Source organism: Chrysemys picta, chromosome 5 (genome assembly GCF_011386835.1).
Source record: "Chrysemys picta bellii isolate R12L10 chromosome 5, ASM1138683v2, whole genome shotgun sequence".
Lineage (NCBI taxonomy): Eukaryota > Metazoa > Chordata > Testudines > Emydidae > Chrysemys > Chrysemys picta.
The window spans coordinates 21,652,009-21,665,882 of record NC_088795.1 but is presented as its reverse complement, the minus strand read 5'-3'; the positions used below and the strand labels follow the sequence as shown (position 1 = coordinate 21,665,882).

Below are 13,874 nucleotides of genomic sequence, written 5' to 3'. Positions count from 1 at the left end.
AGTGTGAACTGCATTCAGATTTGCCATCATTTTGAAATGGCATTATCTCCCCATGAAATTACAATATAACTATGTGGAAATGTAGAATTCAGGAATACAGATCTGCTGTGAGTGATACTACAAAGTTCCTGTCCTTTTCCCTTGAGTTTTTGCCTTTATTTAGTCCCTGTAATTGATTGTCGTTCTTTAGCTTTTTGTCATGATGTGGAGCTGGGGGGGGGGTTGCTGTTTATCATGTGTCTCAGAGTGGAGAATTTACAACATGCTTGTTGAAAAGCTAGAGAATCTACATTCATCTCAGTGATGAGGCTATAGGGCTTTTAATTATCATTTTGTTCTATAATCCACTTCCTCCTTCATTCGTTGTGCCAGCCCCCACCTCCTCAGCTTCCCATATAATGGGTACATAGACACATAGCATATAACTCTGTTCTCAGATCTAGATCTCATCTTCATTTTTCTTATTTTTCCTATGTTTAAAATCTCTGCATATTGAGAGAGAGAAATAACCATGAAGATTCATTGTGTGAATCTGAGAAGATAATTTTGCCCTTATGCTAGGAAGCACACACTAAAAAGGGAACCAAATTCATCTAATACTGCCAGACAACTTTACAAGCAGTTGACACTCTCTTAGGGAATGCACTCCTCATTACCAGATAGATAATTGTAACTTAGAGAGAGTTCTGAAGTGAGCAAAATAAATAAATAACAATAATTGGGGAGTTGAAAGGATTGATTTAGGAGAAAAGATTAGAGAGCTATACTAACTATATCTAGCTTGGCTAAGTGACAAGCAAGATGGTGGAGACATGATTACAGCCTATAATATTTGAAAGATTTCAGTCCCAAAGAGGTAGAAAGATCATTTAGAGTGACACAAGGAGTGACTAGAAGTGATGAAAGAAAAATGAAAACTGTAGAAGATTGAAGAAGGAAGAAATAAAATATTTATGCTACATATCAAGAAAAAATTTCTCATAGACCTACTCAGCTAAGGAATATTCTCCTAAAGGAAGTGGGGAAAGCTCTATTGCTTGGGACAAATAATGCAACAAAATGTACTTTGCTGTATGGAACAATACTGTACTGGTAGGTAGATGGATGACTTCATATGTCTCCTCAGTGTCTCACTTCTGTGTCCCATAAAGAGCAGTGTCCACTGCATGTACAGCCTGGGATACTTCCAGACCCTAGACACGAATCATGAAGTCTCTGCTGGAACCCAAATTTTAATTGTGACAAGTTTTGCTAGTAGCTGAGAGTTTGGCTTGGTCCAGGGATTTTGCTATTTATTTGCATCTGTTCACTTCATCATGCTTTTTATTGACCAGAAATGTTTCTGCACTCTTTATATTTTCTCATTTTTACTATGAATGGCTTTGACAGTAAGGGACCTAAACAGGAACCTTTTTGAAGTAACTGAGTGGGATTTTAGCCTGCTTATAAACACACAACTCTCTTCCATTCAGTATGAATCTTCAAGGGTAGATTAAGACAAAACAGGGCATGGCCTACCAAAACTTTGCCTCCAACTACCATCCCCGACCTGTCAAAATTGTTTGCCCTATGAACAGACTCTTTTCCTCCTAACTCAGCCACCTCTCCTTAATTTTCCTATTGCTAAAAATCCATCCCAATCCTCTCCAGGAATTATACCACATCTTGCCTCTTCACTTTCCCTCTCCTGGACTTCTGCTCCTCACTCCTATTTCCCTCACTCATGATCTCCCTCTGAGACGGACCCCTCATGATTCTTCAGTCTTGCATATTGTACTTGTCTGTCTTCCGGACTGGGGTGTGCTACCCCCACAGAGCCTCACTGCTGAAGAGAGTCTTGTCTTTCTTTCTTGCTCAGAATATGCCTTTAAGTACATTGGGAGCAGGCTGAGCCAGCCCACCACAGGAAGAGCTCTGGGATGGATTGGGCCGACAGCTCCCAGGCTCAGAGGGAGCCTGCAAGCTACACTATCCTTTAGGCTGTAACTTCATCTTTTCCCCACTGCTCCCTGGCCCCCTTGAGATGATTTGCAACCCCAGTGGAGTCCAGAGGGAGAAATTCTTACACATCCCCAAACCCCAGGACTACAATTGCCCTGGCCTTTGTACAGGTCATGAAGGATGTGAAAGAAAGTTCCTTGCACCCTGTCCTCCTCCCCCTATCCTTGTATATTCATGCAAGCTCCATGGACAATCTGGTTCCCTCTCTGCTCCAAAATCTTAGTTGTTAAAAAGAAGAAAATTCCTCCAGCTCTAGAGCATTAAACAAAAATTGTTCCTCTCCAGCCTTTGTGTGTTTAGTCCAGAGGAGATTGATTATGCATGTGAAAGAATGTGTACCAAATGCAAGAGCCTCTTGTGCACTACATCTTTCAAACAAAAATCTATCATGGCACGCTTCAGTAGTTTTTAATTGTAAACAGTCCTTATAAATATCATCTACATTGTCAAGCTCCAATTGAAATGATGTAATGACATGGTGTAATTTAATATGCTGATTTGGGTTTTAATCCTCTTTTGGGCTGCCTAGCCCCAGATGGCCTCTTTATGTTCTGTTTACTTTTTCCTTAGCTATTATTTATTACCGTTGTCTCTGTACATCTAGTGAATTCATCTCAATTTTACAATGTGATTGCCTAGTATGAAATAGAAATGCAGAATGGAACCAGGGAGAGGAGTCAGGAGAAAAATATCATGACTTCTCCGAGCCCCCAGAGAGACCAATGGGATAGCAAGTCAGTGAAGAATCTAGTAGACCTGATAGGAAAATTTTTGATGAAACATTTTACATTGGGGAAAAGGTGAATTTGTCCAAATTGAAGCTCTTTGTGGGAAAGGGTCATTCCTAATAAATTTCCCATTTCAAAACAATTTTGAAAAGTTTCAAAATTATTTAAATGTCACATTTTGACATTTTCAAAATTAAAAAAAAATGTTTTGGGGTCAAAATGACTTTCCATTTAATAATGTAAGGTAATTATTAGTTAAGGAAAGATTTTGACTTTTCATCCTGATTTGAATTGAGGATATTTTTCAAAATCTCAAATTCTCACAAGATGGGAAAACCATTTCCTACCTGGCTCGAGGATCTCATCTGGCGGTCTCATTGCTGGATCACTTCGTTAAAACAACTGCTGGGCTTGCAGCTTTTGGTGGTGGTATCATCACTGGAAGGTGGCAGGGAGGGAGATGGAGGATGTGAATAATCAGAGAAAAGGCAACGAACCCAAACTCCACAAGAGAAATAGGGAGCACAAGAACAGTCGCTAGCAAGGTCTTTACCGCTAGTGTTCAAATGTGGTTTAGCGTTTCTTGAACCTGAACATTGGTTCAGCATTTCTGGAACAACTCCAGTGGTAACTCATGAAAGAGTTCTTGCTAGGGAAGTACTTTTACAGCTTATAGGCTGCAGCAATTAGAGGGTGACAGAATCACATGCACTTTAGTGATGACAGGTCTGTACTTTGTGTTGTATTTAATCACTCATGGAGAACATAATCACATACATTTGAACAAGTCTGACATTCCATCCAGTTGAGGAAAGTGGTGCACCTATACATTGCAGGTGGACAAATTTAGCATAACATAAAGTATATCCTGAGAGTATGCATGAGACTGAGGAGAATATGTGGGAAAGGAAAAGAAAGGCATTAAGCAGGAGTCAGTTCCCTGGATGGTAAAAAGATATTAAGCAGAAGTTAGTGCCCTGGATCGTTGCAGTGTAATTTTCTTTGGATGCAGTACATCCAATGGAGTAGTATAGATGGAACTGATAGCACCACGTGTTATGTTTGGTTGACACTTCCTGTTATAAATTCTTGTCTTCAACTGTTTATAACTTTGACAAACTTTAACCATTTGGGATGATACTTTCCATGATGTGGTCTGCCTCGGGCTGAATGTTTTTGGAAAATTTCAGCCAAAAACATGTCAGCTATTTCTAAGAGCAAGGTTAGAGAAAAATACATTGTTTTGCCTAAGGTCAAAAATTCTAATGATGTTTTCTTTGAAAAGCTGTAGTGCTCCTGTGCTTTGGAGCAGGGACTTCAAAATTTGGTATGGAGGTAACCTTTGTGTCAGGAATGTGTTTTGCCACCTCTTTGAAAACTTATCCAGATTTGCCAAGTTATAAGCCTTTAAAAAAATTAAAGTTTGTATATGCTCAATAGAGACTTCCTAGAGCTTTGCAGACTAAATTCCCTGAAAATTCCATCTGCACTGGGCATGCTCCAGCCCAGGGCTGAGCAGGACTTTCCCTGCAGTTTCAGCTCTGAGCTACCGCAGGCCAGGCCAGGCCAAGGCCAGGCACCAGAACTGAAAACAGGGTGCCTATCTCTCCTGTTCTCTCAATGCCTCTGCTGTTTGACCCAAGCAGCTTGGAGGTAGAAGATGCCTTATACAAAACAGAGGGGGCAAGAGCTGGATGGGGTAGGGAGAGTAGATTGGGACAAGGAGCTGATGTGGGGAGAGATACTGGGCATGGAGACTGGTGCAGGGAAGGGAAATGGGGTCTGGGAGTTGTAGTCGGGAAAACTGGGAGTTGGAGATTAACTAGTCAGTGAGACTGAGACCTGGGGTGGGGGAGACTGGGACGGATTAGGCAAGCAGACTGGAACAGTAAGAAAGAGAGCAAAACTGGGCAATTGGGAGTCAATGGGTGGTAGACTGACATCAGATGAGCCGCTTGGAGGAGACTGGGACTGGCTGGGCAAGGAGATTGGGACTGGGAACCAGTGAGGCAAGAGGAAAGAAGTGTGCGGGGTAGGGGAGACAGATTGACAGAGGAACTGTGAGGTGGAGGATGAGGAGATATTGAGATTGGGATGAGGCACCTAGGAAGGAAGATTGGGACTGGGAGGCAGTGAGGATAGTGAACATAAATAGGGGTGGGGGAGAGAGGCTGGGAGAGGAGCTGGGGCGGGGCACTGGGACTATCTGAGTAAGGAGATTTGTGGGGGATAAGGAATTAAGGGGCGGGAGGGGGAACTGGTATTGGTTGGGCAAGGAGGCTGGGAATGGGAAGAATGGAATGAGAGGAGGGGAGACGAGGACTGGGAAGAAGAGTCCAGAACCTGGTGCAAGGAGACTGGAACTGGAATCAGAAGTGTGAGGAGTAGAGATTGGGACTGGCTAGGTGAGGAGACTGGAAAAAAGATGCAGGAATGGGGAAGAGACAGGACTGGGACAGGACCAGGTTGGAGGGGATGGGACAGAATCAGTCAAGCTTGGGGACATGGGGATAACAGTAGGTGTCCACTACGGCAGTGGTTCTCAACCTGTTTGGGCTCAGAACCCATTTGGACTGTCACGACCCAGAGACCTCGGAGAAGCTCCCAGACCTGATGAGCGAGACCCCCATAGGAGTGTGTCAGAGGGATGGGATGGGGGCTCAGAGCTAAGATTCCAGATTCTAAAACCAAATGTTAACAGCTTGGGAACCACCCCACCTTAGCAACTGGGGGGAGGGGTAGTGAGCCAAGTCACTCCCCCAAAACATAGTCCCTTCCTGGGAGACAGAGGGTAAAAGGTGGGAGGGATTTGGGGTGCTGGAGCTGAATTGAAGAGATCAGGGGGCATTGGGTATAGTGCAGAACCAGATGGTGATTTGAGGGTTGCTGAGGAACAGAGGGGTGTGGGAGTGAAGTGAGAGACTGGAGAAAGAATATGGGGGGAGAGAGGTCGGGGGCACATGGCAAGCTGATAACTCCCAAAAAAACCACACAGACCCCACACATGATCCATAGGGAGCAGAGGGTAAAGGGATGGGGGATTTGGGTTCCTGTGGGATATGTGGGAGGGCTGGGGAAAGGAGTTGGGGGCAGAAGGGGCTGGGGGTTGCAGTGGAGGAAGATCTGGGGTGCTGGGGGCCAGGATGGATGGTATGACAGAGGAAGAGTCACACAGCTTTGGGATTGGGGAACCATCGAGGGGCCCAAGCTGGGGGGTGGGACAGGGGGCATGGAAGATGGGGTGTCACTCAGCTGAGGGGCACAAGATATGTCAGGGAACCAGTACTTACTGGGAAATGTAACACCAACCACTACCTCCCGTCTCCTCTCCTGCAAGGCTGGCTGGGTTTGGCTCCCCGCTTCAGGGATTGACCTAATGGCGGGGCTGGCCAGGCCAAATTTGTGAGAGTGATATTGTGACTTGGTGCATGGGGTCACAGCACCACTTACTCAATGTAAGGGTGGCTGGCCATATCTGAGTGGCACTGTGACCCCATGCAGCAGGTCGCAACTCCTGGAGCAGGGAGCTGAGTAAAGCCAGCTCTGTGATCCTTTGACACATTCTGGTGACCTCGTTTTGAGTCATGATCCAAGTGGAGAAACCCTGGATTAGAGCAAAATCCCTTCCAGCCCCTGGAATGGAACCCAAAATTTCTGAGTTTCATCATTCCTCTGCTCATCAAATATCTGTGAATCCCATTGGCAAGTGCATGTCTCCTCTTTCTCTAGCACTAACCCACAGAGCAATCCTCTATAAGTTACTCCATTAAATCAAGTAGCAAGGGCCAGTACAGTGGACCTAAAAGTTCCAAGCCTGCTAATGAACCATTTGGGTGTCAACATGATGGAATTTCTGGGACAAGGTTCAATTTGTTTTTTTAAAAGCCTAGGAGATTACCCACAAAAAGAAGGCAACCTTATGTCTGGCATTTCCTAACTTTTGAGTGTTTGACTTTATAACCTTAGTAATGATCTTTAACATAGTATGTGTGTGTAATTTAATGTAGGAAGTTGCTATAGTGGTGGATATGACATGGGGTGTATCCTCTCCTTATAGGAGTAATGCTTGTGTTTAGATACTACAGTCTTCTTTACATCCCCAAATTGTAGCAGTTTAATTTAAATCAGTTTGTTGTTGTTTTTTTACGATTTTAATTAAACAGGTGCAAGCCCCCTTATTTTGGCCTAAATGAGAATTATTTTAAATTAGTTAAATCTTTTCCTAATTTATTTAGGTAAACCAAAATAAACCCGGTATAAACCAAAATAAGAGTATCCATGCAGCTTTAAGTTCAACTGCTGCTATGTTCTTGTGTACTCAGGCACTAGGATCAATTCATGATATGGACCCAGCTGAGGAGTGAGACAGAATGTATGTTCCTCTCTAGGTAAAGCTAATTAGGTTACATGTGCCAGTGCCATTTATGTCTTGGACAAATGGGCCACCTAGTATTAATAGTGCTGCTGCTGTGAGGAGTGATATGTCCTGGCAGATTAACAAAGGTTTTGGATGGCAATTACAATTGCAGATTCAGTCACAATTGTGGCGATTCACATCTGCTAGCCCAAGTGCTTCACACAGACAACAAAAGTGCATAAAGTAATGCCAGAAACACCAGGGCTAGTCAACGATACTTCCGAGAGCTCCATCACCCTGGATGATAAAATAATCTTCAGAAAAACAATCATTTAATTGTTTGGCTAAAACTCTGAGCAAGAAAGCTATGTTAACACAGCTGCAATCACTAGTAAAATAGGCTGCATGAACTGCCCATGTAAGATTTACCTACAACCTAGCAGATTCGACAGCAGGGTGGGCAAGGCACATAATTTTTCATTAGTATAACTTAAGGAAGAAATCTTTCCATTAGTGTGGTCTAAGTGGAGCTTTCATTGGAATGGTATTGCGATATGTCAGTCTTGACAATGAAACACAGAGCTGCTACTGTGTTTTTGTTTCATTTTTTAATGCAGGGGAAATATATCTGTAGAGCAATGCTTCTCTTTAAAAGAGTCTTATGTTTCAGATCACTGAAGCAAATTTTCTATCTAGATACTTATCTGGTTCCAATCACCATAGCCTCTGAGCACCTCACAAATATTAATAAATTTATTCTCATGGTATCCTTCTGAAGCAGGGAATTAGCATTTTACAGATATGGAATTAAGACAGAGATAAATAGCCAGATTTTCAGAAGTGCTCAGTACCCTGCAGCTCCCTTTGAGCACTTTTGAAAATCTGGCCACTCCATGTTGGTGCCTAAATGAGAGTAGTGCTTTTTTGAAGATCCGTTACCAAGTGACATGTCCAAAGTCATACATGGAATCAGTGGCAGAGCTGAGAATTGATGACAGATCTCCTCAGTCTCAATCCATTGCCTTCACCATAAAATGATCCTTTCACCAGGACCAGAGGGTTGGTCAGAAGTGTGAAGGGAGTAAAATAGGCACTACATTGATTCTCTCTCATGCACACATATCTACACTATGTGAATTTAGCACAGGTGAAAGGTGCCCAATTGATAGCCCTGGGGACTGAAGTCCTCCATTTATACACTGAACAGGGAGAGTATAAGCTTATCCCAAATTCTCCACCTGCATGCCTCATCGCTGATGGCAAATTGTTTTCAGTTCACATTCAGTTCCTAGCATGCCTGCTGCATCTACAAACAAAAGCATCAACCAGCATCAGCTGTGGCAGTGGTTTTGGGGATATAGACACGTAACTGCTGGGAACTGGACTGAAACCCCAACATTTTTTTAATCACGCAGCCTTCAGATAGTAAGTTTTGGTCACAACTGCCTTGTTTTGGAGTTGACAAGCTGCAGCCTTAAGCTCTTCTTCTATTTGCTACAGGTGAAATATGGGAACTACGCCTTTGTGTGGGATGCAGCAGTTCTGGAATACGTGGCCATCAATGACCCAGACTGCTCCTTTTACACAGTTGGGAACACTGTCGCAGACAGGGGATATGGAATTGCACTCCAGCATGGCAGCCCCTACAGAGACGTCTTCTCGCAAAGGTAAGATACAGGAGAGGATGGAATAGGGATTAAGGGAAGATATCTCTCAGCTCTGGAACCACTTCTAGTTGCATTTTCTTTGGGAGAAAAACTTACTGTTATTGCTGCTGTCCACTCCTTGACTTTGTACATATGCATTCACTTACTTGGGAATGTACGTAAAAACAGAAAAATGCCCCGCTTAGCAAAAAGAAAGGAATGAAAAAAGACACTGGTGTCGCCTGGCCTTACATCATCAAACATACTGAAGCCGGTGACTGCCAATTGCATATTCTGGTATTTTATGCTGAATTATTCATTCCGCTAGCAGTCTCATTAAAATACTTAGTTTTGCTTTAGTTCTTCTCACCCCCTCCTGAGAAACATCAGAGAGTTGCACTGAACTTTATTGGCAGCAAAAAATGGTTTGTGGAACCTCTGTTGTTTGGATAGCAGGGTCCCACACTCAGTGCTTTTGAGAAGATGTCCCCTCCCCCAAAAAAGTTACAAGCCTTTTCTAAGGAGAGAAAATCATGTAAGAAAGTTCTGAGGTTTTTCCAAAGCTTACTCAACCTTTTGGAACTGCAAAAGTGAGATCTCTAGTGAGATTCCTGGTACCTGTTGCTTTTGGTCAGACCAGAAATACCAACAGAATTGTCTTTATTGTGTTTTCTCAGCATTCAGTATTAACTCAAAATTGCAGATGCATGTAAAATGGAAAAAAACCCCAACAATAACGAACAAACATACTTTTACAAACCACAGGAAAGCTTTATTTTGTATCCAGTTTGAATTTTGGATGAAGGTCTGGGTGAATTATATGGTTCCTATTTATTCCAAACCTTTTCTCGCAACCCTATTGCTAAGTATTTGCGCTTAAGGCAAATGACAAAATTTCACACTTGCTTTGTTGGAATTTCTTCTGTGTGGCTGTCCTATTGGATATCCTTCATTATGTCACAGATAACTGCAGAAAGCAAATGTCAGAGTTTTGATATTGAATATTCACAGGACTGAATTTTAAATTCTCCTGTCCAAGTAATTGTGCCAGAATTGTGCTTGTGCATTTGTCATCACAGGGAAAAGAAACAACCAGAAATAATGCTATGTGACTTATCTGACAACTAAGCAGCACAATTTGATTTTTAAATATTTGCATTCACTTAATAGAGTATATTAAAAAAGATGGTTGAATTATTTCAAGTAATACATAAATTCAAGGAAATCATTATCTGCTCAGATATTCTATGAGCAGAAAGGGACGAATATTCAGTTAATATATTACTGATTGGGAACTATTTGCCTGACTTGTGCTCTGAGATAAACTTTAACAAAAATCTAAAAGTTTACAGAAGTGATGAATGCATTGAGCTATATATTTGATTGTGTGTGTGTGTGTAAATATATATATTGCTTGCTTATTTTGCATAGTGTATATCAAGCGAACAATGCTAGAGTCCTAGATATTTTCTGCTGAGCTCACATGGACATGTTCACTGAAAGTTTCAATAATTTTTTGACAAGCAACTCCCTATAATGTTTTATATATTTAAATTATAGGGAGTTGATTGTCAAAAATATTGAAACTTTCAGTGAACGTGTCCATGTAAGCTCAGCAGAAAATATCTAGGACTCTAGCATTGATATACACTATGAAAAATAAGCAAGCATAAATCCTTCCTATAATCTTTCTAAGGAATGTTCCCAGCCATCTAAGCTCTGGAACAGCTACATAGAGAGGGGAGAGTGATGTGATGAGGTGTCTTTCGGGGTCTTAAGTCATCTTGTTCTGAGCATTAGCCACATGAGTTTGATTTTAAGAAATGGAAACAGAGAGAAACAAGAGACCAAGGATGAAACCCTGGTCCCACTGAAGTCACTAGGAATTTTGCCCAGTCCTGTACATGAAGGTTTTCATATCTTCAGATCAAGAGTGAAATATATGTGCAAAATAATAGTAGTATTTTCATTTTATTAATAGTAACTATAATTTTGTTACTGATACAGTAATAGCATCTGCAAACAGGGATATACTTGAGAGGCATATTAGTCCCCTCGGTATTAGACATGATCATCACTAGAGTTAAGAAAAAAAATCCCCCCCGTGGTACAGTATTGAACAAATAGGGAGGTTTGGTTATGCTGTCATCTGAAGCATTGGCATTCACTGTGCAGGTCTGACAGTTCTAAGTAAGTATTTTGTCTCAGAATCGCAGCATTTCAGTATATTATTTTTTGAAGGCATATGTAAGCAGAAAGAAGTGTAAAAACTTGCACTTATGTAGCACCTTTTATCTGAGGATCTTTGAAGCACTCTATAAATAATAGCATTCCTCTGAGAAAATAAAGGAATTTTTCCCTTAATACATGGGTAAATTGTGGCACAGAGGGAGGTAAGTGACTTTCCTAAGGTCACAATTTGTCAGTGGCAGAGTCAGGAATATAGAACCCAGCATTCTTGATTTTCAGTCCTCTGCTCTAATACTCTAACACAGCATGGGAGAGTAGGTGGATGGATAATTTATGAGATCTCTAGAGTCTGGGGAGTCTGAACTGGTATTATGCAATTTTAGCACTAATGAGCAAAGAACTGATTATATCATCAGGACTGATGACTGACCAGAAGGAACATGACCCCATGCACCTAGGTGGGCCAGAATGCGCCTGTCAGGGCAGTGCTGGTGAATAATTTAGAGAGTTCGATTATGTATACACTGATAACCTATGTGACCTCCCTTTAAATAACTTTCTATTTCTTTGTTATGAGATTCTGTGAGAGGGAAGCTGCCCCTACTAGGGGTCAAGGGTTCAGCCTACCTCTGACAGGCTCCACAGGTGGGAATAAGGCAGCTCAGGTTCACCTCTGAGTAGTTAACTCACTGAGTAACTGGGAGGCATTTAATTAGGCAGGGGAGGCTCTGTGCATGACTAAAGGCTACTGCTGTGTGAGCATGAACTCTTGTGGAGAAAGGAAGCTGCCAGAGAGATTGCAGAGAGAAAACTCCTCCAGCAGATAGGAGAAGCTGTCAGAGAAGCCACCACTTGAAAGAAGGAGAAGCAGAGAAGGGGAAGCCTACAGAAGAGGAGAGGTAGGAAGTAGCTCAGAGAGCAGCATGAGACGGAGAAGGATTGGTTTTGATTGTTCCAAACAAGGGCCCTGAGTTGGAACCCAGTGGAGTGGGTGTGGGGCTGGGTCCCCATACCTACTCCCACCAAGAACTCTGGAGACAAATTATTTAAACCCAGGGGACCTAGGGTTCTCTAGCTTCCCGAAGGGGGCAGAGGTGATTACTAACCTGACCAGAGGGCTGGGTCACAACAGGGACTTGACAAACGCAGAATTGAAAGTGGCAGCATGAAGGGGACAGTGTAAAGTGGTGTAATTCCCCATCCTGCCACAAGGGATCACTAACAGGCAGAGGACCCATATTAGACCCTCTTATATTCCATTGTTAATTACTTCTGTCAATTTAAATTTAAACATTTGAACCTGGGGAACAGTACTTAAGAAACAGGCACCATGAAGAGAGAGCTTGCTTATGTGGCAGGTTTTTCAAAGCTCTCTTAGTACTGTTTATCATGACTACTATCATGAGTATTTTACACATCACCCTTGCTTCTCTTTCTAATGGAAAGGATGAATAATCATCAATTGCAGCAATCTATATTCTAGACAGAAGGAAATAAATTTTGCTGGGGTGGAATTAGCAAATGTTCCTATGAATATTTCAAAGTCCTTAATGTTATAGGGTATCCATTTGAAATGTATTGGCATTTCCTGCTCTCTCCTGGGCTAGTCAGATTTATGTGAAAATGCAGGTCTTTGCATTTATGAAATATCCAAATTCTGTATAGCGCCATCAGCTGAACAGTGTTAAATTCCTAGAGTGCAGCTGTATAAGGTCTTGCGAGATGACCAAATAAATAAATAAATAAAAATCCTTGATCTCAACCCAGGGAGCATGAGCAGCACAGGACTCATTGTTACCTTTTCAGAACAGGAAACACCCAGCATAGGGGATTCCCCGTAACAAGTGAGAGAGAAAAAGATCCCCAGGTACCCAAGAGGCCAGATGATGACTACTCCCCCTCTGCTCTCAAGGGCTGTAGATCATGATTCACAGCTGGGCACTTGAAGTCAAAAGGAGACTGTGGCAACTTTCAGATACTTAGGATGTGCTGGCATGCTCTTCTCCAAGCTGTCCACAGGGTAAGACACATGGAGAAGGCTAAAACATTGGGGGAATTTAATGACCTACATCTGCTCTGTGAACTATCACAATCTCTGTTCTCTAGAACAGAATCACTCACATAGCCAGTTCCCCTTCACCTCCCAGTATTGAATTACATTTTTACATAGTAAAGCTAATTGATAGCAGGTCTAATGCATTTCTCATTTAGAGCTGCCAACACTTCATCTCCAAATCTTTCAAACAACATAAAATTCTCTGATGTAACTTCCTGTAATAGTTGAGCCTGATGTGTGGTTCCATCATATTATAGTGTCTTGTCTCAAATGGTTTGATTGAGACCAAAAGAATCTTGGAACAGCCCCCAACCAAGAACACAGTGACAATGAAACTGCTGTGTGGACACATTCATATCAGGTTAAGGCTTGGTCTACACCTACAGATGCAGCAGTTTAACTAACGGTGTGACTTTTAAGTTGATTTAGTTAAACAGGTGCAAAATTCTATGTGGATGTACTTACGTCCGTTTAGTTTATTATTCATAAATGTACAGGCACAAGCTAACCTCATGTAATTAGTTTTAAACTGATATAAGTGTGTCCACACATAAGTTTGCCCTAATTTAACTAAATCAGTTTAAAATAACACCATTGCAAGTCTGTGTATAGACAAGGCCTAGCAGAGGATACAGTAATTAACACACATTCTGAAACCTTCGTATCAATAGCCTCTCTAACTACTTTTTTTTAACTAACAGGTTTAAAAAAAGCAAGAGTAAAACAAAATATTAGATTTTCTTTTGAAATTCTGCAGACTTAAGCATTTGGGGCTGGAAAATCGTTTGGCTTTCAGCGCAGTGTAGAAATTGCAAACAGTAAATGAGAAAAGTAGTTCTGCTCTAAGTGGAATATCAAAATGTCTTCAAATAAGCAATTTTGTGGTATTATTTATT

At 41.8% G+C, this 13,874-nt stretch overlaps 1 protein-coding gene across 4 annotated transcripts in view; it reads left to right on the top strand.

The window, feature by feature from the left end:
• The window catches only part of GRID2 (glutamate ionotropic receptor delta type subunit 2), a 1,049,702-nt gene that overhangs the window by 939,217 nt on the left and 96,611 nt on the right, over positions 1 to 13,874 (top strand). For all 4 annotated transcript variants that reach the window (XM_065596092.1, XM_008179090.4, XM_065596093.1 and 1 more), the window contains one exon: positions 8,587 to 8,753. In XM_065596092.1, coding sequence (XP_065452164.1) covers positions 8,587 to 8,753 — 167 coding nt within the window. The remainder of the gene's footprint in view (positions 1 to 8,586; positions 8,754 to 13,874) is intronic.